Here is a 27,041-nt window from a genome sequence, read left to right as displayed (position 1 = left end):
GTAAAGAAGCGCACTTCCGTGGTAATTATGATAACGGCTGTGCCAGAAATAAACAAAATAGTTTTAAGGCCAGCTTCCACCATTTAGTCGTGCGTTATTTGACTAAATAGTTCGCACAGATGTTGTGCCGGGGCCTATGTTCGGTTTTTTGGAAGTGGTGGTTTCTAGTTTGCGTTTTCTGTCAATTCGTTTCTCAGAAAATTACCTTTTTTGCTGGCAAGAAAAACACTATAATGAGATGTGCGCAACAGCATTTTATCGGTTCCTTTTTATGCATAGTGGAGGTCGAGGCCAGGATGCCCTGAACCGAGCCAAGAAAATGAGGATTCTGCCGGACAAGAAGTCCTTTTCATTTAAGCTACACGCTAGAATATTGTCACTTGAAACATTTCCAGATAAATGCGGTTTTTACATGTGATGGGGAACCCATTTCTTTATGTGCAAGCAACCTAAAGTTATAGATCACGTTTTGTTGCACTGCTGGGAGGGATTGTAGTCTGGGATTTTTTCCAGAGAACCATCAAAAAGTAGTTTTCGTACGACTCATGCGGTATTCGAGACTAAGCGATTAAAAAAGAAGACGGGCTTTATTTTGCTTCTTGTGCCGACCAGCCTCCACTGCTTATGACCGCCTCACATGGCCGCCTCGCATGGCCGGTTTTTATTGTGATCGCAACTTGAGGCCCGCGCAGCTGTGTATCCTACAAAGTATCCCCAGATGTGTTCAAGAGCAAAAAGCACTAGTGTGCGTGCCACAGTGGCTATCTAGAATTGAAACCTTGACAGACCTTAAATAATCTTCAAACTACAATGCCGGTTTCATCAGAGTTGTCAGTTTTACTTTTTTTTGTGTGTAGTGTTTTCGAATATAATTTTTGTGGAGGTCCGAAATCAAGAAAAAAATGTCCCGGGTTTCAGTCATGCGATAATACGCCCGATCAGCTTAGCTTTGCTCGGTGACAATGGCTGCCGCTGTAAAAGAATGTGAAGCTCGTGAAGCACTGACAGCCCGCGAACTGTACGCCCTTCGAAACGGAGCTGATGCGGCCAGTAATTGACGTTTACGCGATGCCACAAGGAGCCCGTTGAGGCGTTCTGCCGGCGTTGTGTCGCTGTCACATTAGGTGAGGTGGTGGTTTCCGGGGCGAAGATTGTGGACCCCCAGATTTTAGTACAAGTGCACGACTAAGTCAGTTCTAATCTTCGTGAGATATAGCACAGAACTGCAGGTCGCTACTTGCGCCAGCCAGCAGTCCGGAGGCAAACAGTAAATCAAAGCATGCACGTGTGCCCCTAAATTTTCGAAGAAGTGCTTAACTGATCGCGTTCGAATGTGCGTGACGTCTAGCACAGAAATGCTAGCCAGGACATGAACCAGCCATTGGATGAGAGTTGAACCAACGTTGAGTTGAACCGTACGCAACACATGCAAGGCTGTCTATGGGAACAGGTCGCACTGTGGGTGTCTAAGGCATAGGAGTTCATGGGAAGAGGCTATGCTATCGCTTTGTCACACGTAATCACCGATTAAATGTGCCCATTCAGTGGCACTTTTCTTCCACCACTCCTTTTCGCTGGTTCACATTCGTGATATGAAAGCCCCGAACAGTCAATTCATGGCTGGCACTAAAGGAACAGCAGAAAACGCTGTCTCCGCAGGAGTGCACGCAGTGTGACAAGGAGACGCTGAGAGCCCAGAAAGTCTGTTTTTGAAAAAAATTAAATGGCACAGCAACTGTCTCACATCCGGTGAACGCCTCAACCACGCTGTGATTGAATAGATGAGAAGGGAGTGAAAGAAAGAAAGAAAGGAAGAAAGGAAGGAGGAGAGAAAGAAAGAAAGAAGGAAAGAAAGAAAGAAAGAAAGAAATAAAGAAAGAAAGAAAGAAGGAAAGAAAGAAAGAAAGAAGGAAAGAGAGAAAGAAAGAAAGAAAGAAAGAAAGAAAGAAAGAAAGAAAGAAAGAAAGGAAGAAAGAAAGAAAGAAAGAAAGAAAGAAAGAAAGAAAGAAAGAAAGAAAGAAAGAAAGAAAGAAAGAAAGAAAGAAAGAAAGAAAGAAAGAAAGAAAGAAAGAAAGAAAGAAAGAAAGAAAGAAAGAAAGAAAGAAAGAAAGAAAGAAAGGGTGCCGTAGTGGAGGGTCCCGGAAAAATTTAGACCACCTGGGGATCTTTAACTGCACTGACAACGCATGCACAGCTCTCTGGCTCCTTCATGTGTTTCGCCTCCCCCAATACGTCAAAGGTGGCTTTGGCTCGTTAGCGACAGCGCAGTAACTGCCTCACCTCGCCGTGGACACCTTAAACGCGCCGTAAGGGAAGGGAGGAAGTAGGGAGTGAAAGAGGAAAGAGAAGGAGAGGTGCGGTAGTGGAGGGCTCCGGAATAATTTCGACCACCTGGGGATATTTAACGCTCACTGACATCGCACAGCACACGGGTACCTTTTGCGTTTCGCCTAAATCTAAACGCGGCCGCCGCAGCTGGGTTCAAACCCGACTACTCCGGCTCAGTAGCCGAGTCAAACACGCTCAAAGGTGTCCACTACGGCACCCATTTCTCTCATTCTTCTTACACTCCTATCTTTCTCCCTTCCCTTATGGCGAGGTTGAGGTGTCCAACTAGAAGTCAGACAGTGACTGCTCCATTTCATTTCCTCGAAAACCACTAATTTTATAACCCGGCTTTCGGCCGTACATTCAGTCGAAAGCTGGGCGACGGATCCTCTTTGTTTAAAAAAAAGCTCGTCCTTGAAACACGTGTACTATCGGTAGCAAAAGTTTACTCGAGGCAGGCATGCAGAACAAAAATTACTCTGGCGCACTAACACAAGCCAATCGCCTGAATTGTATGAAGGTACGAAGAAACGTACAGGCGCGGACAAAAGTAAACGGAGCACGCAACTGTCTTCAAATATTTTTCACGCGTCACCTAATTGAAATTTCCAGTAGTGGTGCGCGCATACTGGTAGGGGAGGTTGGTGGGCTTTCTTGTAGACAAACAACGTGTCTTCATTACCAATGGAGAAAGCGTGATTGCACTTCGAACCCAATAGCGTGCTCCGTTTACTTATGGCCGCGCCTGTACATGCTCCCAGGAGAATAATACCAGGAGATTGGGTAGCGAGATACAGCTACAATAAACGTGCTCCCGATAGTACGTACGTAGCAATACTACCGCCTATTAGGATGACGTAAGTTTTCGAAAACGCGATCAAAATCTACCTAAGTTGAATGACAGGCGCGAGGAGGGACACTTCAAAAGCTCCGTGATAACACTGATAGAGCAATAGTGCAACTGGAAACATTAATCAAATGACGAGCGCACAGACGTGCGCATGAGCGAGGTAACATAGTTAAACATTTCGGAACACACTTCAGCTACGCCTTTAGGGTATGACGCTATGACGCTACCTTCAGCGGCCTGGGGACTTCTTTGCATATCACTTCGAAGACACAGACAGTCGGACAAGACACAAAAGAAAGACATCCCTTTAACCAAATTTAGCCGCAATATCTGTGATGTTTTAATCACTTCTTAAATCGGACGCTCAACGCGTAAAGGTACTTTTTCTATTAATCGCGCATTCTCTCGCACACTGCCAACGCTGCCAGGTTCTCCGCTGGACGGAAGCCTTAACGCTGTAGCGTTAATACAGCCTGGCGCTCATGTCGCAGGAAAGCAGCGCACTGGAGGCCTCCGGCAAAGCGTGTTCACCTACAGCAAGAGGAACTCCAGTTAGGCGCAAGAATGCAGAGGCCAAAATGTGCCTGCACCGAGTTTTATATCAGACGCATACACGCAGAGTAAACACACTTTGATAAATGCGGTGGCAAAGAACGTTATCACGGCTGTCGGCGTACATTCGTTCCCAAGTATGAATTTTCATTAATGTGCTGGCTCAACCGATGTTTGTGTAGTCTAATGCGCAGCCCTATAGCCTTGTTCGCAGCACCTACTGCTGTGTCTTTGCGCGTCTGCCCAGCATTTCTCTGGTTTGTCTGTCAAGAGCACAGCGCTGTTTTACGCGGGTACCGTTGACATTAAAATATAGGGCAGGTAAGATTTACGGTCTCTGCCGTTTTAAGCAGCGCGTCGTCGCTTGAAATTGTTGGTGCTCACCGTTCATCTTCGCAGCCGTTTTCGTGAGGCCTCACCTCGGTCTCGCCGTTTTCATCTGTGATTCTATGCGGCTCTCTGCTGTTTCAAGACGATGGCAAGTTCACTGTATTTTGTTGTTGCCCTTACTTGAGCGAACTAGCAACTATTACTAGTATTTTGGGCGCACGTCACTGTGCCGCTGCACTTGCATACCAAACAAGCGTTGTGCAGGACGTCTTGACAATAACGACAAAGTCCGAGAAAATGGGTAGCCATTTTCTTCGTCTCAAATATAATGCATCGTAAAAGGAGTAGCTTAGTACAACCGTGCAGAAGCGTTTCAAGCCAAGAAAGAGCACCAAGACATGTCATTACATACTACCAGCATAATTTCGTGACATGGTAGTCAAAACAGATGTTTCCATTGTAACAGGGAGCAAGTATGGAACTAAGCAGATTTTGGAATTTCAAAACAGTCGAACCCATCAATAACAGCCACAGTGAAGATTTCAGGGGGGCTCTTTGTTGACCTAAAGTGCAGTGAGGCCTTTAGCACGGTGTTGCTGCTTGTGTCACTGATGTGTGGTTAAGATGTTAATTCAGTACACAATTGTTTGTGAATCTTAAATTCGGAGACACTCGAGGGCGTTTGGGATGCATCAGTCTGATTCGACGCCTTTCTGCAAACACTCTCCGGCGTCCTAGACAAGGAGAACTACATGTGCATTGGCAGGGAGTAGCATAGCCAATAGCACGCTCGGCTGTGGAACGGAAGGATGGTGGTTCGAATCCCATCGCGCACGAAGACTTTTTTTTTCTGGTCTGACTAAAGAAAGCGCGACACCTCTACTGACAACCTTCTGTCGACAACCTTCTTTCGACAACGATGAGTCGTTAAAGGCTTTAGCCTTAAAACGAACGCCCGCTCATTACGAACGAAGGCGGTCTTACGGACAAGGTATGCATAAGGGCAATGAAACTGCGCCTTGGATACTACGAACAGCTCTGGCGGCGTAACTCGGTTATAACGAATGAGGAAGCGCCGTAAACTCGGCTCACGGTAGAAAAACTCGCGCTTGCGGTCAACGCGGACCGCCTCGTGGCGCCCTTCCCCGAAGAGAATGTGGCCACCCAAATAAGCAATAAACAAAAAGCGAGACATTGCCTGCAAAACAGCACTGTTTTACCATATAGTGCGGTCCAAACCGCATGCCTTGGAAGGCGCTACCTGCACTTGAAAGGAACGGCAAAGTTTTGCGTTAACATCCTAATGTCCATGAGGAGGAACGGCAGCGATCGTGGCGGCCCTATGTCAGTGGAAAGTCTCGCGCACTGCAGTGCTTCGGAAGCTACGTTTTCGTATACTACAGCCCAACAAAAAGGGTCGAATAGCGTGTGATTTTTTTTTGTTTTCCTGCGACGAGCGTGCGTATACACATAAGTTCCAATGGCTCAATGAGTACTGCGCACCATTTACTCGCCAAGTGGCTTGTTAAGTTCGAGCATGACATAGCGAAAAAAATACACAGAAAAAAATACGCCGCAAAAAATTACAAGGGCTGGGAGAGACAGTTGTTTTTATTTTTTTTTTTTTTCATAAATCATGAACCAACAAATCCAAGCATCTCTGCTTCTGAAAAAAAATACGAACCCCAACTACTGCTTGATAACTTTGCAAGGCACCTCTTGTTGCCTTGTCTGGCTGTGGTGACAACGTTGTTCTCGCCACCAAATGTCGGATGCAAAACCCAACCACCGGAAACAGCGTCATTCACGCATTAAAGATGTCGAATCATCCAGCTCATACTGATATAAATGCACACTCCAGATGGCAGTCGGGTATCTTTGTTCGCAGCTTTGGAAGAGATTAAGGCAATGTGGATGAGATTAACACCTGAGTGCGTGAGGAATTTCTTCCGTATAAAGCATGTGTTATCAGCCAAGGAACGACTGAGAACACTGGAACATTCGCGCGATCAGACTCAAGTGGATTTCTAGCAACCTGTTGTTGATGCAGAGATGGCCGAACATCAGTTCGCCTGAGATGATTTCGTTGGTGCGGATCATGAGCCAGGTATTGCTAAGTCATATGCTGACGAAGCCATTTTACACAAAGGATGAGCGATACCCGACCGCCGAGAATCTGATGACGATGACGAGGAGGCCGACATGCCATTAGTTTCCATGAAAGCTTTAACAACGATTAGTTATATCGTATTCTCAAAGCAGTTACTTGTTGGAAATTAGGGTCGCGGCGAAGAACATATTAAGTATACGACCACTTCTGGAAAGTGGTCGTATCCTTAATATGTTCTGGAAAGCGCCGTATGGAAGAAATCGACGCTAATAACGAAGTTTTGTAAGAAATAAACGCCAGCTTCGCTGGACTTCGTATTATTGTCTCTAAGATGAGAATACCACCTACTACGAATCACCGATACAATGAACGCAATCCAGGCGACTGTCAGGTTCGTTATAAGTGGGCTCGACTGCCACCTGTTCAGCAGCGTATGAGTAATTTATTTATTTATTTATTTATTTATTTATTTATTTATTTATTTATTTATTTATTTATTTATTTATTTATTTATTTATTTATTTATTTATTTATTTATTTATTTATTTATTTATTTATTTATTTATTTATTTATTTATTTATTATCTTGTAACACTAATGCACAGCCTCCGGTCTAGGTATTTTCAAGTTCACAAGCGCGTGCTTTTCATTGCATGGTTTTATAATTGCATTCAGAATGGAAGTTTTGCTTCGTGACCTTCTCAATCCAATGCAGAAATCAGTGTCACCACTTTCGAAATTTAATAGCACTTAAAACAAACTTCCAGCGCTATAGTGGTCAGCATTTTATGCGTATGCATTGCAACATGTGCATTCATACGTATATGTGCAGCACATGTCGCAACATTGGCAAGAAAGTCGATCCTAGTGATAGTAGTAAGCGACTAGTCAATCAGAAAGCATTTTGTTTCAAAAGGGTGACTCGTGACCTGCCATTGGTTTTAAACAGTGTAAGAAAGTGTAAGTTATATTGGGTTTCATTGCACATAAGCTACAAAGGCCATAGAAAGTGCCTTGACTATTCGAGGATCCCGGTTTCGGTGGCGAAGTGTAGTTTTGTTTTGCTCTCGTTCTTTTGGATACGATCAGTCTTGGTGTTTCGTTGCGGTGAAGCTTCATCGTAGCACAAGCAGAATATGGCGCCTCGACCAAATCAGAGGCAGTGGTGAAGTGCATCGCAGTCTCCGCCCTCTTATCCCGAGGCGCCAATCGCTACTGCATTTCGTGGTGTCAAACAAAACAAAATGGTTTTGAAGGAAGAAAGTTCGTTTTACTCTACTTCTCCTCGGGTGCACACCGTAACCACTGCGCTGTGAGGGGAGAGAGGAAGGAGGGAGAGCAGAGGGAAGCGCTGAGCGCGTGAATTCATCACAGCATTTTCACCGTTTGCCGAATGCATCGATGCAGCTGATGTCACGCCACGCGAAACACGGGCCGCTTTTCCTTGGTGGTGTTGTTTAGGGCCATTAGGTTCCCATGACTATACTGGACACATTCTCCTCGCATTGGACAGCTGGCGAGCACAATAGTTTTCGGCTGCGACTAAGAACGCGAACGGTATTCATTATACACTACTACGCTGGAGCAACACGTGCAACCGGAATACACGAGCTTCCGTAATAGAGGGAAAGCAAGCGACCGTGGCGCAATGGCGTGACTGAATGGTGTGACTCGGCGGCGTGACTCGTTGGCGTGACTAAACTGCAACTTGTGTCGCTTGCGACAAGCAAAAGGAGCGCCTGGGCTTTTTTTTTTTTCTCCTGAGCTTTTGTGGCCCCAGCCTCAGCTCTACCATGGGCCTGAACCTCAAAACAGAGAGAAAGAAAGAGTGATTGCTACCTCTAATAAACGGTCTTCTTGAGCCTTCCTTCGACCTGGCCTTTTCTGCCCTCCCCGTAAGCTCACACTGAATGCACGCAAATTGTCCGAAAGCTAGGATACTTCGAACGCGATGCCTACAAATTCATTCATGAGCATCAGACGCGCTTGGCCTGTATATTGCGTAAATAGAACACTAGTATATAGTACCGCTCTCTGCGCTATCCCTTCTGGTGTTCCCCTATTCTCTTTCACTTCATTTCTCCAGTCTGCCTTCTATCTGTCCATTACTGCTGCCCGAGCTCAGGGGCTTCTAGTAGCGATGGTAGATACAGGGACTAGCAAAAATCTTTCCTTTCCTTTTAACTATTATTTTAATAAGCCACTACTAATATATTGCTGTACATTCTTGTGCGTGAATGCTCAAACCTACTATTGTTCAAACCTCAGCGCTCAGGTCGGTCGTGAAGCCCGTGCGAAATATGTTCAACATTCTTGGAAAAAAAAATTTGAATGTAGGAATATTCTACTGCTTCGAAAATAGGAAAGTCAATGGTTCATGTGCAGCAAAATCTTCTTTTAAATTTTTTGCATCGCTCGCGTTCAGCAGTTAAGACTGCAATAGACAACCAATGGGAAACACCTCTGACGATCGCAAAAACATTAATAGCAAAAAAATGCGAGCCTGTCGACGGGAGATCTGTCGATATATTGATTGTTATAGTGAAATCTTGCAATATACGGAAAAATCTGTGATCATAAACTCTTCCCTGATAAACAAGCTTTTGTCCTGAACTGTGGGGTATGCCATTGGCCTTTGAAGAACGCTCACTACAAGCGCTCGCGAACAGGTAGCTCTGACATTGGCGATTTCCAGAATGGCTTGTCTCCATAAGGAAAGCGCAGGCATGCCTCTTTGCAAGACCAGGCACCGTGCTCCATTGTTCGGCGTTCTGGACCGCGGCTCCGACAAGTTAAGCACGTGCCACACTTCGGTGACCTTGCACGGAGTTAAAGATGAGATTAAAATAGCATGCAGCCGTACAACTGCTCAATCGGGTGTTTGGTGGACGCAAGACTGTACAGTAAGGTGTTCTGTTTTGCTTTGTCTATGGCTTTATGTACGTGAAACCAAAAGTCCGGCTTTTTCCGGCTAGTTGTTTATGACATAGATCTAAATAAATTGCCTTTGCTAGAGCCAATAAGTGCATATTCAGGGTCTCTCAACTATTAAGCTCCACTACTGACTGTTAAATGCATTAAGTACGGCCCTTAGGCGACACACCCCCGGACAACTACGCAACCGGTTTGTAAAAAGCGCAAGGCACGAACAAGCTGATTAAACTGTGGTGACAGCACTCGTGGAGACGGATATCGGATTATTGCACATGCAATTCCTTCGCGGTAATAGCGCGAAAATCACGAATGTTAATGGTATTAAGCATTGTTACCAAGAAATGTCACGTAGTGACTGCTGGATTGGATCAGTACAGTGCAGTGGGGTTGATGGAGATTGACGGACTTGATCGCACTACCTGCTCACACGGTCTGAACCCGCGAGCTTGCGGCGGCTGCGTCGTGCAAGGGGAACTCTTCTAGTACACTTTACCCCACTGATGGAAGCCGCTGCCTTCGCTCCGTCTATCAGGTGACGTTCGTCGTCCTGTCGGGAACTGAGCATCGAAGCATCTTAAGTCTGCGGTGTTGGGGATGAGATGGATGGGAGACTGAGATGGGGTTGACTGGACCACGTGACGTGATAGTGAAATGGGCATTCAGAACAGTGTGGGCACGTATCTGTTTCTTTTGGGGGGAAGAATGTGTACAAAAGGGCAAAGTGTCTGTATGAGCTGGCCTGCGATTGACGCTAGATCATGGCGTCCGCTCTGTATTACAGGGAGGGGGCTATCTATATCGCTGTCTACGGCAGTGTGGCAGAATGCTGGAGTATTGGTTTGGAAATGGTTTGGGGTCCGGATCAGTGGAAGCGTCTGGTGTGTGGCGCCCGGTGTGCACGGGCTCCGGCGGGGGTGCAGGCACGCCTGTTGCCTTCCATATACTCATGTCCACGGGTCCAGACCAGCTTGAATTGGGGCATGGAAGCTCCCAAGTTCGTGAAGATATGGATAGTGCGGGGTGTGAGGTGTCCTGTAGCATAGCAGCGAACGGCGTCTTGGGAGTCTGACAGGAATATGACGTATTATGACGTGTTCTTTGCCTGTAGCGACAGCTATGACAATGGCTGTTTCTCCAGCTTCCGTGGTATTGCTGTAGACTGAGTAGCCGCGGTGATGACATCAATGTTGTGATTTACTACGCTTACGGTCGTTGCAGGTTTGTGGGGTATGAGAAGACAGCGTCCGTGTGGCGAGTTTCTTAGCGTGAGCCGTATCTTTTATGTGAGAGTCGTGACATGAAGATGTGGCGCCCTGGGTGCACGTTCCCCAAGTGAGGGCCAAGAGTTCCTGGGTGTGGATGGGGATGAACGTTGTGTGTTGTCTTGAGGCTGGAGTGGGGGCTCGCAGGTATATCAGGACAGCTTTACCAGTCGGAGTGAGAAACAGTCTTTCATATTGACTTCTTAGATGAGCTTGTGTGAGTTCTTTGAGTGCTTTGTGAACCACCAAGGCAAGAAGCTGGTCGTTGGGGCTTAAGGGGGTAGTCTCAGGGTGACCCTGATTTTCTTATTATTATGTTAATTTTGTCGGTGCCATGTTGTGTTAAGTTCAGGTATTGGGGGGAATACGTGATACGACCGGTGATAGAGGCTTGGACCAGGCATATAATGACTGCTGGCTTGATGCCTTGTTTGCAGATGAATATGGGACTAATCATTCGCATCACCTGCGTAGTGCTAGACTGGAGTTGAACGGTGTCGAAGGCCTTCCTGTCTGCTTGTAAATGTAGGCCTGGAATGCTTAGCTTTTGTAATGAGGTGATAAGAATGCTATTCAGCGGAAGGTTGATTTTTATCACTGATGATTTATTTCCGGTCTTGCGACGTTGGGAGAGTAGCGCACACTTGTCCACGGAGCAAGCGAGAATGCTTTCTGCGGATAGCGCTGATTGATATCCACCACTTCATGCAGTGTACCTTACTTCTTTCCGCAGGAGCCTCTCGTTATCTTTATTGTTAGGTCGTCTGCATACATACCATGATATGTTGAAGAGTGTTGGTGAGAGTACCAAACCCTGCGGTGTGCCCTTGTTTGGGGTTGATGTGGGAATAGATCGTAGTGAGTTGATGCCAATAGCAGCGGTGCGGCTTCGAGGAAAATTGACGAATTATGAGTAAGTCTTCGTACCACGGTCCTGGCGAGATTTTCCAGCTGACGCTGTAGAAGACGCCATTGATGGATAGGGCAAGGAAAGCTTGTACTGAGGGTGGGTAGGTGAGGTCAGGTAGAGGCGTCTGGAAGTTTTTGGCGGCGCCATCTTACGACTGCCCCTGTCCGACCCGATAACGACAAAGGGCACGGGCAGCACGGGTAAGTGCGCGCACCACCCGAAGGCAACAAATGTAGTGAGGGATGTGGTCACTTGATCGCGCCGTGACCGAAGCCAAGCTGTAGCAAAAGACGTATCAGTCATAGTTCTCGCCGTAAAAACGTTAACCCTAGAACACTTCTTCTTCATTCATCTCAGTTAAACACCTCAAAACGACTGTGTAGTAACCAAATCGACTACAGCCTGCGCAATGTCTTCTTAACATGTTTTTATTTATTGTTTTGCTTTTGCGATTTTTAGTTTGAAAGCGTAATGCTAAGCGAAACCTCCCCTCCGATGGGGCCCACTCTGCGAGATTTCTGTTCAAAGGAGCGAGTGCTTCACGTAAGAAAAGACTTAAGGCTCGCAAGGTCGACGTGATGGATTTTGCGTTGTCTATGCTAAATTCTAAGCTATATAAGAAATTTAGTTGCTGAGCTGTTGGTAGGAGGCACGCTTTCTTTATTTAACCTATTTTTCTTTTTCTCGCTAGACAAGACAATACCGTGAAAGCCAGCCGTAAGCGACACTTCCGTTCTTCTCGCCATGCTTTCTTTTTTTTTTTACGCAGCAAGTGTTCGTGCCGCATCTTCGCATCCGTTGCGGTCTTGCGTGGTTTCCATTATTCCTCTTCTGCTCGCCCGCTTCTATGTGAGTCACTTGAATTTCAGTGTGCATGCATGAATACTGGATGACAGCCTTCGGGAACTCTCAGATGCACCTGCGTCTCCACTTTCATTTCCTAGAAACCTAAACTGAACGGTCTACTAAGAGGCAGGGGGCTTCGCCACCGGAACCCGATCTTGTCGCGGTCACAGCAACAATGCGACCTTGAAAACGTGCGACTGCCTTTTCTTCCCTTTCTTTCGGCGCGCTCGATTTCAGATGTGCTAGTTTTTTGTTGTTTTTTTTGTCGTTTTTTTCATCATGCACAGTTGAGAATTGTCCTGCTGTATTTATTGAATGTGGCGAAAGAAAAAAGCGTGTCCACTTCAGTGTATTTTAGGAATGAACGCGAAGGTGATCACTTTAGGGTACACCTACTCCGAGAAAGTGCTCTACCGTAGCTTCTGTTCACCAGGAGACCGGACAAAATACATAACAATAGGTGCCTATTTCGTTCGTTCCTGAATAGCTCACTGCCCTTGGTTTAGGAGAATCAGTGATCCTGGCGCCAGAGAGTATTTTAAGCTTTGTTCGGCAAGCATGAAAGCCATCACCTTCTTACTGACGCTGACTACGCAATGTACTCTCGGCAGGAAAGGTAAATGGACCAAGAAAATAGATTAAAAATTTAATTTCTTGAAACCTAGCAGAATTAAATTAAAGCAGTGGTTTACTCTCTCGCTAGAAGAGGAGGATGCTGCACCACGTTTATAGCGCTTATTTCCTCACTCCCACGTTGAAGGGGCACGTAGAAAAAAATTGAGGTTGGCCGGTATCGACAGGGCAGCCTGTTGCGATCACAAAGAGACCACTCTTGCCGTGAACGAAGCCCTTATATGATAAAAAAGAGCGTACCACAAAATACAGTACTCGCTACTCATTTCGTAAGCACATGTCGGCACCGATTTTTGAGCGCGGATACCAGAGAGCAGGCTACACCGCTTTTGACTCCGAAACTATGGCAACCAGTTCGTTTTGATATAGACATCGCGAGCTTCAATCAAATACGCGGGAAGATTTATAAATCCAACTTTCTCGGCGATGAATGAGTATATTCCAGCCGGAAAAACGACAGAATAGCCAGAAAGAGTCACAGAATCAGTTTTTTTTTTTCGAGAACAACAACTGGATGTAGTTATCGTGCAACGAAAGTGTAAAGTCGTTTTCATGGCCCTTTTACTTTCGCTGCCGAATGCACATCGTTATTTTTTTATATAAATTGTAAAATAAAGGTTTGATACTAGAGCTTCCACTGTGCCTTCTTTATTTTCGGGAAAAGAGAGAGGCGTGCAAGATTTTTGGGACCATTGGAGAATTACGTCTGTATGGAGAAACTTGATAAGAGCGAGCTGTACCCAGTACGGAGCGAACAGATCAGCTTCGCTGGCCAGTGCATTAGCGTAGTACACCACTGCCGCAGCCGACCTCCCAGCGTGCATACCTTCGCATTTACAGCCCGTAAGTAGTCTTAAACACCCTCCGTAATTTTTTGCAGCGTCCTCTGCCACCGCCTACTTATATCAGGGTTCCCAGCTCCCGTCATTTGAAATTCATTTGTAGCTCTATTTGCTGAAGAGTTTGTTTGAATATCGCTGAACGTGGTCGCAACAGGAATCTTCGCTGCTTGAATCGGCAGAAATGAACCCTGAACTGCAGTTTTCTTGGAAAGCAGAGCAGAGCATGGAGAAATCAAGCACATTCGAGACCACATTTAGGGACGCTGCAATTACGTAATGGTTTTCTACTAAAAAGAACCGAACATTTGTGGCACTCGCATGTAATGACGCGTGCACGCTGGCTTGTACTGCAGTTCGGGTGCCGCGTATAATTAGTGCCCACTTAGAATGCGCATCTCGCGAATATCTCTGTTTATGACAACTGGGGCCGTTGCCACAGTGTCGCGAAGACCGCGGCCCCTGCAGCTCGGAGAACAAAGAAACAGGAAAGCTCATTAGTGACAAAGGCAGTGCTGTTTGCGGGCCTCCAGACACGGAAGCTTACCGAGATCTTGGCGCAGATAGCAATGTGTGTGGCACGGACAGGTTCCGTTGGATGATGAAAATAAACCAGGAGCTTTCGCTAGCCTTATCAGGGGGAAATTACGTGCAAAAGAAGTCTTCTTTACTCGAACAGTATGCAAATAAAGCAAGGCACTGGGAATCTCTCATCAAACGGACGTTCTGAACGTTAGCCTCTCATGAATACTGTACAGGTCAACGAAGTAACCTCTTTGATTCATCCAAAAGATCTTCCACATGAACGATAGTCTATTTCATTTCATTTCATTTATTTTCTCCTTAAGGGCCCGAGGGCATTACATAAGGGGGAGGCGAATTAACATGATGTAAAAAAATCTTGAACGTGGAAAAATGTGAAGAGCAAAATACAAAATACAATGAAGGCAAGCAAAAACAAAAGCAAGAAAAAAATACAGTAAAAAATGCAGACATACATCTAAGTCAAATAACAGCAACCAAGCAAGCGGAAGAGAAACAAAATTACGCTAAGGCGCAGAAATACAACTAAACTAAGTAACAAAAGAGTACAAAGGGGACAGTCTATTCAGGATGGCTGAAGTTTTAGCTTATTACGGAATTGTTTTCTGTTTGTGCATTCGGCTATGTTTTCGGGTAAGGAATTCCATAAGACTATTGCATGAGGGAAAAATGAGCTACTCATTGCAAGGGTGCGGGTGGAAATTCGTGCTAGAGACTGGCTGTGGCTTAAACGGGAAGATCTTCGTAGTGGTGTTGTTAGTAGCTCATGTCTGGACCGTGTGTGATAATAGAATGCGTGAAGAAGGCACAAACGAGATATGATGCGGCGTGATGCGAGGGACGGCAAGTCGAGGTCTCTTTTCATTGAGGTGACGCTGGAATTTCTTGAGTAGTTCGAGGTGATAAATCGTGCTGCACGGTTTTGAATGGCTTCGAGGTTAGTGGCGAGGTATGATTGTGACGGGTTCCAGATGGCTGATGCGTATTCAAGCTTTGGTCTGACGAATGTGAGATATGCTAGTTTTTTAATGTCTGAGGATGAGTCGGAGAGACTACGCCGCATGTAGCCAAGGACGCGTGAGGCTTCGGAGCAAATGGTTTCAATATGTGTTATTCATGATAGCGATGGTGTCATGTGCAGGCCACACGAGACGATAGCTCATAATTGAAGACTATAGATTCCGAATTTTAAACCCTCTTGAGGCTGAGGTATACTAATTCGATGTAGTAATTAAAGTCAGGTTTAGCTAATGTTTCTGTGCATTCTTTGTATCCCGTTTCCATGCAGATTTCTAAACGTGGCCTCGTACCCGCGAGCCCAACTTCGACTATTTGTCTCACCTAACTCCTTAGAGGAGCTAGACTGTATGGGCAGGGATAAGAGAGATGCTGGAAGACGAGACTGTGCATGTGTTAGTGGGAAGTGTCTTGGAAAAGAACAGAGCAAGACAGCTAGTGTCAGCGGAAAAACACGGAAATAACGCACGAAGCAATAAAAATGGAATATCCTTTCGTCGCATTCCTTACAACGCCCTGCCAGCGCCTATGCACGGCGGCGAGTTTTGTGCGTAGCCCCTGTGCGGACTAGATTGCTGTTTTCTTGACACTGCGCGTGTTATCTGTACAGCGATGGATGTCTGTCTGCCCGCCACTCGTGTTAGGAACGTAGTGGTATCTTGTACAGATAAGACAGCGCTAGGACAACAATGGATGTTGCTGTTTTGCTGCTCTAAATGAGGCGTGCCGAGTTGTCAAGCCATTGAGTGATAGCAGAATGACGCTGTTCACCTAGCAAGCAGCGTGGTGGTGAGTGTCTGCTTCGTTTCTAGTTTCTAGTATTAAGCACATCGACAGAAATGGGGGGAAAAAGATGGTTAGATGCGTGTGTGGCGATAAAAACGGCACCATTCTTTCTAAGCGACGCAGCTTATCTATATAGACGTATCGCCCGAACACAGCGTTATTCTTAAAGGAAATCCGTTTTTCTCCAGAGCTGAGAAACGGCGCTATAATGACTTAAGACCTCGAATGCCGCAATAGTTTTTTTTTCCCTGAGTTATGCCTTTCTAATAATAGGTTCGGTGCCACAAGAATGTTATCTATTTGTTAGTTCACGCCTGAAGATCGTGGTTTGAAGCTCAATCACCTCTACTGGCACAACTTATCCCCTGTCAGCCTTAATTCCAAAATTCAGAAATCTCAAGCACTATGGCGCACGAAAGGGACACTCACATTCGCTTTAAAAGGTACGTAGGAGCTGCGAATATGCGAATATGCAGAAGTAACGCAATCCGTAACCATTCATTCATTATATCCCTCAGGGCCAGAGGCATTACAGAGGGGCAATGGTAAAAACAAATAAAAATGAAGAAAGTACAGTAGTTTCATAAATAATTAAATATCACCACGATATACAATTTTAACTTACAATGTTAGCTATTGCTCTGCGGAATTACTTACAAATATTAATGCCGACAATATCTGCGAAAAGGTTATTTCAATTGCCTGAAGTACATGGCAAAAATTATTGGTAGAAATATTTAGTATTGTGAATCGATGCCGACTTTGTGACGATGGTGAGTGTGATTAGATACATAACATTACTGAGGAATGAGATTATCACGTAGTGCAGTCTGATGGTACAGTTTGTGAGACCAGTTAATGCTATAATTTTAATGCAATATTTACATATTTCTGTACTAAGAATCAAACGTACGGAATTGTTTCGGACCGTGTCAAGAACAGTAATTAGGTTGTCATGAGTAGGGCCTCATACCCGTGTAGCATACTACATTTCGAGTGAATTAGGTTGTTGTAGCAATGGTATCAACTAAATAGACACATAAAACAATTTTTCGACGTAAGTAACCTAGTATGCGATTAGCTTTGTTAATTATGTGCGAAACTTACGAAGCGATAAGTGCGGCTCCAGCATCTTCGCCCCGGGTGGACAGTTGCTCGCTTGATCTTTCCGTCAAGCTCTCTCCATCCAGCATGACGCCAAAGGACTCGTAACTTCCGTCATCATCCGCCTGCAATTAGCGTCCTTCTTCGTTCACTTGCTGCCAGCTCTCTTTCCAAGCCCTAATGATCACTCAAGATCGGTCCACAGACACCCTGCGGCTGGCGCGAGAGTAAACCTCAAGCAGCTTATGGCTTGCATCTATTTCTTCCGCTCGGTTCCTGACCGAATGAAGGGTAAGCCAAGAGCAAGAGAAGTGGTGATGTCGCGGCGAGCTATGGCCAGCTCTTTCTGCGAAAGGAGGTGCGTTTCAGGAGGAAGCGTTGGTGGCCCCAACGGGGACCCAAAATGGGACACTTACCGAGGACGGCGCGCGAGCAACTGGTTTATCTGCACACTCGAGACGGGATCAAAGCTGAGGCCCGAGCCTGATAACTCACTGGCCCCGCTTCCGGAGTTGATGTGTCGCCATTTGCACAAGAAGCACGGCGAGGGCTTTCACCAGAGCGAGACACAGGTGACGAAGTCGACGCGCCACTGTTTGCGAGAGTGGAGGGAGCCTCCTGTCGCTTTCCGGCAGCACAGAGCGGACTGAAACTCTCACTCACAGTTTCGTTAAGTCAAACTGATTACGTTATAGAAAAAAAAGCAGACACATACTCGAAAGGTGGCTACGATTGCTGCATAAATTAATTTCCATAGGTTGCGCTGGGGATTTTGGTTTATTAACGCGTCTCTCCTATACTATTCTTCTTCTTACAGAAGCTCCAATAGAATCCATGTAATCTAGCAACGCTATCGCCTTCTTTCTTCTCTTCCTTTTCTTCCAGGATCACCTCGATAACACGGATAATCTTTATCTTCTTGCCTATACGGCTACATGTGTGTCAGAAAACGAGCAACTGTTGCGTGATGTCGATTCTCGGTTGCGTTCTTTAGATGGACAGCTGAAACAAATGCATGTAAAGTCCCCTGAGATTGCTACTTTAGAAAATTCTACCGCTTCCCTTCAGAGCATTATTACTTGGCAAAAGGACAAATTAACGGATCTTGAGGACCGCAGTCGTCGCTCTAACGTTGTTGTGTATGGCATTGATGAATCCCCGGATGAAAGTGAAGAAACACTGAGAACTAAGGTGATTTCGGATGTATTTGGTGTAAAACTGGGCGTCCAGTGCACGTCCGTCGCTCGCATTCACCGTCTTGGGCTCAGCGGAACTCGCAGACCAGTCATTGCGTACTTCCAAGATTTTAATGAAAAACAAGCCGTCTGGCGGAACGTAAGCAAGCTCAAAGGTAGCAATATCTACCTGCAAAACGATTACAGCCAGCACACGCTGCGCAAACGCAAACTGCTTTGGGAAAGCTCGAAGGCAGAAAGAGATAATAAACAAAAGGTGTATCTTGTTTATGATAAGTTGAAAATTGACGGTAACCTGTTCGTTTGGGACGAAGTTAATAACACACGCGTCGCGCTTCCTTCTCGGAACGCCGTAGAGACATGACGGAATGCATCCACTGCGCCCAAAGAGTTACGGGTAGTGAACTTGAATGCACAGAGTATTGCCAATAAAGTTGACCAGCTTGAGTTTCTCATTTTGGCCCATGATCCCCACATAATGATAATTACCGAAACTTGGTTGCATGACGGCATTACTGACAGTGTTATTGTCCCCGCGTCACATAAAATGTTCCGAAGAGACCGACCTACCCGTGGTGGGGGCGTAGCCGTCATAATAAAAAACTGTTTGAATGGCACTGTTCTTAACCAGATAGATGACCATGAGAGTTTATTTGTTAGGGTAAACTGCTGGGGTAGTTTGTTCACAGTCTGCGCAGTGTACAGACCACCATCTGCCTCCCCCGATTTCTTGGTTGAACTGTATGATCATATGTCTTTGTTCAAAGATGACCGCCTTATTCTCGCTGGTGATTTCAACCTTCCTTTACTTGATTGGGCTAACCCTGATTGTGTTTTTAATGATTCAACCAACCCTCTTTTGAATATTATGCTGATGTGTGATTTGGTGCAGACTGTCTCTGATTTCACTAGAGAAGTGGGTAACGCTCGTTCAATTCTTGATTTGGTATTTGTCAGCGCTAGTTTATCTGAATACAGTGTGCATGTTGACACGGCTATCTCTGATCACAAAAGCGTTCATTTGTCTTTGCTGCTTGATGCCCAGAAAAACCATAAAATTGCGAACAATAACACTGTAAAAAATTTTTCACGTGCCGATGATCTTGCGATCCTAGACAAACTCTGGGATTTATGTGATAACCTGCCTAGCGACGTCACAGCAATATGGACTACACTTAAGGACACTATTCACTTTTGCATTGAAAATTTTGTTCCCAACCAGCGTGTACGTACAAATAAGCCTAATCCGTGGATTACTAGAGAAATCATTCACTTGCATCGCAAAATTAAACGCGCTAAACGAAGCGTTCATAAAACTACCTGTTTTCGCACGCTGAAAACTCAGCTAGCTTCTAAGCTTTCCGAAGCAAAAAAAAACTACTTTTCGCAGGCACTGCCCAACTTCTTAAGAGAGAGCCCTGGGAAGTTTTGGAGTTACCTACGTGATTCTAAAGATGAGGTAAATCAGCTATCTATTGACGGCATGGTCTCGGAGATTCCTGTGGATATTGCAAATCACTTCAATAGTTTCTTTCATTCTGTCTTTGCCTCGAGTGATCCAGATTTGGAACTGCAGGTATCTGGATCTGATATATCAGGTGACTTTATAAGCTATGAAGGCGTACTAAACATGCTGCTAAACTTAAAAACGAAATCGGCAGTGGGGCCTGATGATATCCCTAATGAGTTTCTGCGCCGTTATTCCGAACCATTAGCCCACATTTTAACTCGCCTCTTCGAACTTTCATTAAAAGATTCTGTTGTCCCTGATGACTGGCGCTTAGCTCGCGTTGTTCCAATTTTTAAGAAAGGTGATCGTTTGAACGTTAACAATTACCGTCCCATATCGCTAACTTCAGGTACCTGCAAGCTTATGGAGCATGTTATATCTAAATATCTTATGTCATTTCTGGAAAAAAATAACATCCTGTCTCCCTTTCAACATGGTTTTAGAAGAGGCTTATCTACGGTTACTCAGCTCGTCACTACAGTTCATGAATTCGCTTCATCGATTGACAATGCTGGACAGGTTGACGTCATTTTTTTAGATTTCAGCAAGGCGTTTGATCGCGTCATGCACAATAAGCTCATCTTTAAACTTCAGCATCTTGGTCTTCCAACAGCACTTGTCAAATGGATTAAAACCTATCTTTCCAACAGAAAACAGTTCGTCGATGTTAAAAAATCTCATTCAGGTATTTTACCCGTTACCTCTGGTGTGCCTCAAGGCAGCGTACTTGGGCCTCTTTTATTCCTTATTTATATCAATGATTTGGTTAACTCCGTAAATACGTCCGAAGTCAGTATTAGACTATTCGCAGATGACTGCATTCTGTTTAAGAAAATTAGCAGCACTACCGACCAAGAATGCTTGCAGTCAAATCTTAATAATGTCCTAGAGTGGTGCACCCTTTGGTCCATGAAAATAAATAGCGACAAATCGGTTCTTCTTCAGGTTACTAACAAGAAAGCGCCATACAGTTTTAATTACGCAATAAACAATCTTCCACTGCTACAGGTGAGCGAATACAAATATCTTGGAGTCACCATTACAAATCGCCTTTCATGGTCCAGCCACATTAATAGCATTTGCTCGTCTGCTTCAAGGAACCTCGGCCTTCTAAGACACAAATTAAAACACGCTCCCTCTGAACTTAAACAACTTGCCTTCAACACACTAATTCGTCCGAAACTTGAGTATGCTTCCGTCGTATGGGATCCGCACTTAAAAAAGGATATAAAGAAACTTGAAATGATCCAAAGAAAAGCCGTCCGTTTCATTTTTAACGCTTACCATAGCTCTATCTCGCCATCCGTTCTGATGTCTACGAAGAACATATCCACTCTAGAAAGAAGGAGAGCACTCGCAAGGCTTAAATTTCTGTACTCATTTTACTCTAGTCAATTTAATATTAATGCTGCTCCCTATATATCCCCCCGTTCTACACGACAGACACGCAATAGCCACAACCATAACCTTACACCGTACTTTGCACGCACAAATACGTTCAAAAACTCATTTTTTCCCCGAACAATCACAACATGGAACTCACTGCCAGCAAATGTCTTTTCGGCTCAGGATGCCGCTGCTTTTGAAAAGAGTGTCTTATTGTATGTGTAATCTTAACAATATCATTGCCCTCTGTTTGGTTTTCTTCTTTTATTGTTGCCGGAACGCTGGATTTGCGTAGTGTTTGATATTATTTTTGCTTTTTGAATGTTGCCCCCCTGCTTGGTCTGTATGACTGCAGTATGTGTAAATAAAATAAATGTGTAGTGTGCGGTATGCGCGGTTAGGTGCACACTCAGAAAAACGTTCAGGTCAGCTCGGGCAGTGTGGATGAAAAAGTGTTGTCTTGAATTGCAGCAGCGCTTTACTGACGGACGGTGAAATTGCACCATGTAAATTCCAAAATGCATTTCCGCGTTAGAAAAAGAGTGAATGTCGTGCGCATGCTCATGACCTCCTCCTCCTCTGTTTTCTTTTTTTGTGTGTGTGTTGCCTTCCCCATCACTAAAGAGGGTTTCAGGAATAAGCGTCTGAAATTTAGGTTAGATTAATGGGTTCATATGTGCTAAAGCAACACAGTGGGTTATATATAGGGCCCGCCGTAGTTAAGGGTTCCCAGTTGGTTTCGACCAACTTGGCTTCTCTTCAACGCTTATGTCATTACACAAGTAAGGGCGTAATTAACAATTAGCATCCACCCAAGCGCAGTTGTCGTTGACATCGGGGAGTAATTACTGGCTTATTTCCAGTTTACTCCACCTTGGAGGTTTCCCCTAAACGCTTTGAATGCCAATACACAGGCGCCCTTTAATTTTTCCTCCGTCGAAATGTGGCCGCAGAGGCCGGAATTGAACAAAAGAACTGTGTCCCTCCCAGCAGGCGAAAGTCATGAGCACTGAGCCAACGTGGTGAGTCCGACTAAAGTTTAGGGAGCATTGCATACAAACGAACAAAGAAAAGAAAATGGAAACACAAGTAGAGAGCCCAAACGCATCCAAGTAATTGTTGTTATAGCTACATTTTAAAAAACGAGCGAACTGAGTAAGGATACTCGCGGCAGAGCAAAATGCCGACGCTGTTAAAGCAGGCGCCAGTCATTTCGCAGCTCGCAAACACTCTGAGAACATTCAGTACAAACTGTAGGCACATTTCCCATTATTTAAAAAAATGAGGCGCAAATGAGGTCGAGATTATTGTCTGTGTAGAACTTATAACTCCCAACAATCTCCCAAAAATGACGCTTTCCAGCGAAGAAAGCAGAGGAAATAACTGTTTCGGAGTTCCCTCTTTGCTCGCTTCTACGCGGAGGTAGCGCACGCAGTCAATGTATAAGCCGACGTTGGAATGCTGGTCTAAGCGTATTTGTAGACTACTCGCAGCCGGAGTTTCACTCGTTAGATGCCTCTAATGAGACAAGGGACGCCCAGCCTCCGACTCGCGGCGCAGCGCTGCAACTGAAACAGCGTTGGCCCAAGTTCTTTCCGCCGTTCCAAGTTCTTTCCGTCTGTCCGCCGATCGCAATTGGGTGGTTCAAGGCGAGCGAGAGTGCTGACACTAAAGGCGCTGCAGTGCGTCGATATATGTTGCACCCGCAAAGAACCCGGGAAGAAAATAGAGGATCGCAGCTACAAGTGTTTGAAGCGCCAACAGCACTCGCTCTTTGATAGCGGTAAGGGTCCCTCAGGACCGGAAAGCAATTTTAGTGCGGCCATGCAAGATTCCGAGTCTCCTTGATTTTAATTTTTCATTAACACCGCATTGGCGTACCGCAGTCTGAGCTTTTAGTAGTTAGTGATGTCACCGTATAACTGCATGACCTACTTTCAGCTCACTCTAGCGCATATTTATTATCTTGATGGTGATGATGATGATGATTATGATGATGACGAATTTTTATTGCGCAAAGGCAACTGTGGCCAAAGAGCGCCAAGGCACAAGGTTTTTTTCACTCAAGGTGGGGCCAGAGACCCATTTACCAAGCATTTCATCCCAAAGAAGCCGAGCACCAGGCAGGGGAAAACTAAATCTACCGCTAGCACCAAGCACTGAGAACCGTCCACATATGTCATGTGCATCCCTAGAAAGTAATATATAATTTCATTTCTTTTAAATTATTGAACATTAGCACAACTGACGCTTCATTGCAGTTCCTTTTTTCGTCACTGCCTGAGAGACAATTTAGATAATTAGCGTTCAGTAGTTTTCGGTTGTGACTGAGCCGTTGTCAACATCGCCGCTCAAGTAGCCTTGCTATGTTATTTCGTCTTCCAAAGGTTCTTATCTCTTCTAGCCGGTGCTCCTTGCCTTTTGCTGTGTGCAAGCTGCATGAATGAATTTGGCTTGATATTTAATGCCAAAGCAACTTTATGGCGCAGACATGTCTTTTTCGAAGCTTCAATAACGAATCGAATGAACACACACACACAAGAAGGCGCACTAGAAACAATGCACGCGGGCTACTGGCGCACGTTACAGTCGGTTCGATTGAAAATAGATTTTCTGTTGTCCGACAAAATTAAACCGAGAATTATAGTCATATTATCATAAGAGAAAGGCCTTCCATTTCAATGGTTATCTGCATATCTCCTTTTCTTTGGTTTGTCTATTTTATAATTTTCCCACTGTCCTGCTAGCCCGATATCAAGGCGGTAGCAGAATGGATTGTACGCAATTGGTTTTCGAACCAACGTATCCTGACTTGCAGCTCCGACTCCGCCCGTGCATACGACGACGTGAAACAGCTTTGTTGTGTCACTTCTGGCTCGGTGTCGCATTCCCAAACCAATACTCCTCTGTTATCGGTATGGCTGACAGCCCTGCATTCGCTATCTGCAGGTGCAGCGAGACCATAGCACACATTCTCTATGCATGCCCTGTATACAGTGCTGAAAGACAGAATCTATTCCGTACGCTGTACCGTATTGATCCACGCCCGCTGTCGGAGATTCTCGGACAGTGGGCGCGACGATCGTTGGCGTTGAAGGCATGCCGAGCACTGCTCCATCTCTTGAGGGCTTCGGGCCTACAGATAGACTTTGACATTGCCGCACCCTAATTGCTTGGGCGAAATTTTCCTCTTACCTCTCTTTTCTGCTTCACTTTTAATCACCTGTTCTCTGACCCCCAGCGCAGGGTTGCTAACCGGTTCCTTCCCCCGGCTGGCTTCTCCGCCTTCGTTCTCCTGCCCCCTCTCTCTCTCTAATACATGTAACAAAACAAAAATAAAAAATAAAAAAGAACCAAAACGTATATAAGAGCAACAATGAAATTGCACCAGATAAAATTCTTCTCGCGATCCAAGCCGCAAATTCTTCATATTTTCTTTCGTAGCACTGCCACTTCGGCACTGCGTTCAATTCTTGTGTTCGCAGAATAAAAAAGCATACTTAAAGGCATTAGATGTGGTCTGAAATGCAACAAAGTGCGCTACCTAAGGAAGCAACTGAATTATGCGCTATGTATCAAGTAAGGCTGGCTAAACTGACCAACAATGTAAGCGTGCATGAGTAGAAATTTTAATCCTCTCAAAATGCTGGTGTAGCCCAGCTACAGAAACTAGTTGTATAACGAAGTTTTCCATCATGGCGTTCATGAGTGAACTTTGCGGCTTTATTTTACATGATGTTCTTGTATTTTATCATTGCCAGTGTTAATGTTTCTATATATTCAACTATATGCTCAGTTACGCCGTTTTTAGTTACGACGATGTCGCTTCAGCTAAAACAGCTTCCACGTAGTGTGTTTTTAAACGCTTTTGTTATGAAAGTATCTTTGGAGATTATGGCTAATAATCAGGCCAACGTATGTCTTCGGTGACTCGAGTCAGTTCGTTTTTATATGCAGAATGGCGGATATTCATGCCCGCGTCTTATTCGTCATAGACGTATGCACTTTCCAACCAGCTCTGCCTGTGGTAGTGGGTCGCCTGCCACTCCGTGGGCGCAGGGTCTGTATACCGGTTCGTTTTTACAAGGCAGCATTCGGACTTGACCGGCCGCTTGTTATCGCGGCGAGGCAAGGCCAGCGGGTCTCTGGGACTAATGCGGCCGATGGTGGTTACATTGAAACCCTCTGCCTTGAGCCCCCCGGGATCAAAAAAGTGGTGGGCGCGCCGTGCCCCGAAAATTAATCGCCGAGCATCTCCACGCTCCGTCCGCGCAGATCCCCTGACGGGCACACTGTGGTCGCGTTGTTTTGACGTTCCGTCTATTGGATGGCCGGATTAGGAGCCAGAGGATTTGCGAACGCAGCTCTACTGGGTACACTCCGAGGAGATAAACCCACAAACTTCATTTGCTGCCCCTCCTCCGCCTTTACTCCTCCGTTTTTTTTTTCTAATACACTATTGCAGATTAGGCCAGCATTGCCTTGACATCTGTTTCACGCGAAGTTTCTTTTTTGCCCCCTCTTATAGACCAATTAACCGTTTTGCGTCCACAGTTAGGCACATGAGTGACCTTAAAGACCGATAAGATGTATCATCATAAATCGAAGGATACATAAGTGGATTTCATCAAGTCCGCTCAGTTTGTACAGTAGATTTTGTAGCTTAAAAATAACATCCTTTCAGTGCCCGTCCGAAGAAGCAAATCGTTGTTTCGCATTTGACGGGCAAAAGAAAAAGTTCAATCATGAGAAAGTGATAGCTTTAAGTGGTAACCGCCTGGGGCAATGTCGCTGGTGCGCCAGCGTGCGAAACGACGAGACTTGGTGATAGAGCCATGCATTTTCATTCCGTCACTTAGCGTTATTAGGGAAATATAAATAGGCTAGTAGCCCGTTTTTAAGACTGAGCAGCATAAAGTACGATAAAAATGATGATGAAAATCCCTCCATGGGAAACGGCACAGTGCCGTCAAACTACATATTGAGTGCTGAAACATCTAAAAAATGAGGCATACGCCACAACACCCTTTTTTATTCCATTACCCCTACCAGGCTCTCGCTGAACTGTTTCCATGCATGTCTCTTGACGAAGAGAACGTCGGCAGCTTCTTCCTTGAAACCGCGATAGAAAAACAAACTTTACTAGCAAAATAGCTACATCGGGAGTTACAAACCTGCAAAGGCTTCTGCTACTGTATAGTCTCGCGAGCTGCTTGCGAGTGATTACCGAAATTTTCTGCAAAACCCAGGACCGCCAGACGTAAAACTTCTCGGATGCAAGTGCCTGGTTTGAGCAAAACTAGAATATGCATCCCCCATATGAAACACTAACCAAATCTATCTGATAACTTCACTAGAGTCACTTAGAATCGAGCCGCTAGGTTCGTTCATTCATGTTATTCATACAACGTCGGCGTATCATCGTTAAAGGCAAAGTCCTGTCTAACAAATCTTGACTGCCGCCGTCGAATCGCCAGTATGTGCTTGTTTCACGTTTTTTTTTTTAAAGATTCCTTGGTATTGCGCCCAACATCAGCCTCCGGCACGCATTTCATTACGAATCAGTCGTTCCTTGCAATTTGCCCGCCCACATATTCATACTACAACGTTGCTGCATCATAACCGCCTCGCTCAGTCATAGACTAGAAAAGCTTTCCACACGACGTCGCTGCAGCCACCTTTCCACCCACAACTTCAAACACTCTAACTGCCACATTTAACCGATATTTTTGTACATAAGTTGGAATTATACCTGTACCCATCCCTTGTAATGTGATTTGACATGATATGATATGATGTGATGTGATTTGACATGATGTGATGTGATTTGACATGATGTGATGTGATTTGACGTGATGCGATGTGATGTGATGTGACGAGATTTGACGAGATTTGACAAGACTTG

The 27,041-nt window shown here is 45.2% G+C and overlaps 2 protein-coding genes across 3 annotated transcripts in view; one reads left to right on the top strand and one right to left on the bottom strand.

Moving 5' to 3' along the window:
• Positions 1–17,481, bottom strand: part of LOC149372620 (uncharacterized) — an 84,169-nt gene extending 66,688 nt beyond the window's left edge. The window contains exon 1 of one of the 2 annotated variants that reach the window (XM_089567146.1): positions 17,461–17,481. Coding sequence is in view for 1 of the 2 variants with exons in the window: in XM_089567144.1 (XP_089423270.1) it covers positions 17,048–17,133 (86 nt within the window). In the remaining variant the exon portion in view is untranslated. Of the gene's footprint in view, positions 1–17,047; positions 17,382–17,460 lie in introns of those variants that run through there. The other variant, XM_089567144.1, reaches the window with a different exon arrangement.
• The window catches only part of LOC149372619 (uncharacterized), a 138,453-nt gene continuing 127,247 nt past the window's right edge, over positions 15,836–27,041 (top strand). Inside the window, exon 1 of the mRNA XM_089567148.1 lies at positions 15,836–15,943. The gene's annotated coding sequence lies outside the window, so the exon portion shown is untranslated. The remainder of the gene's footprint in view (positions 15,944–27,041) is intronic.

Source organism: Amblyomma mixtum, chromosome 1, assembly GCF_055824585.1.
Source record: "Amblyomma mixtum isolate Tamu chromosome 1, ASM5582458v1, whole genome shotgun sequence".
Classification (NCBI taxonomy): domain Eukaryota; kingdom Metazoa; phylum Arthropoda; class Arachnida; order Ixodida; family Ixodidae; genus Amblyomma; species Amblyomma mixtum.
Note: the sequence above shows the minus strand (reverse complement) of the source record. Positions and strands in the feature narration are given on the sequence as shown.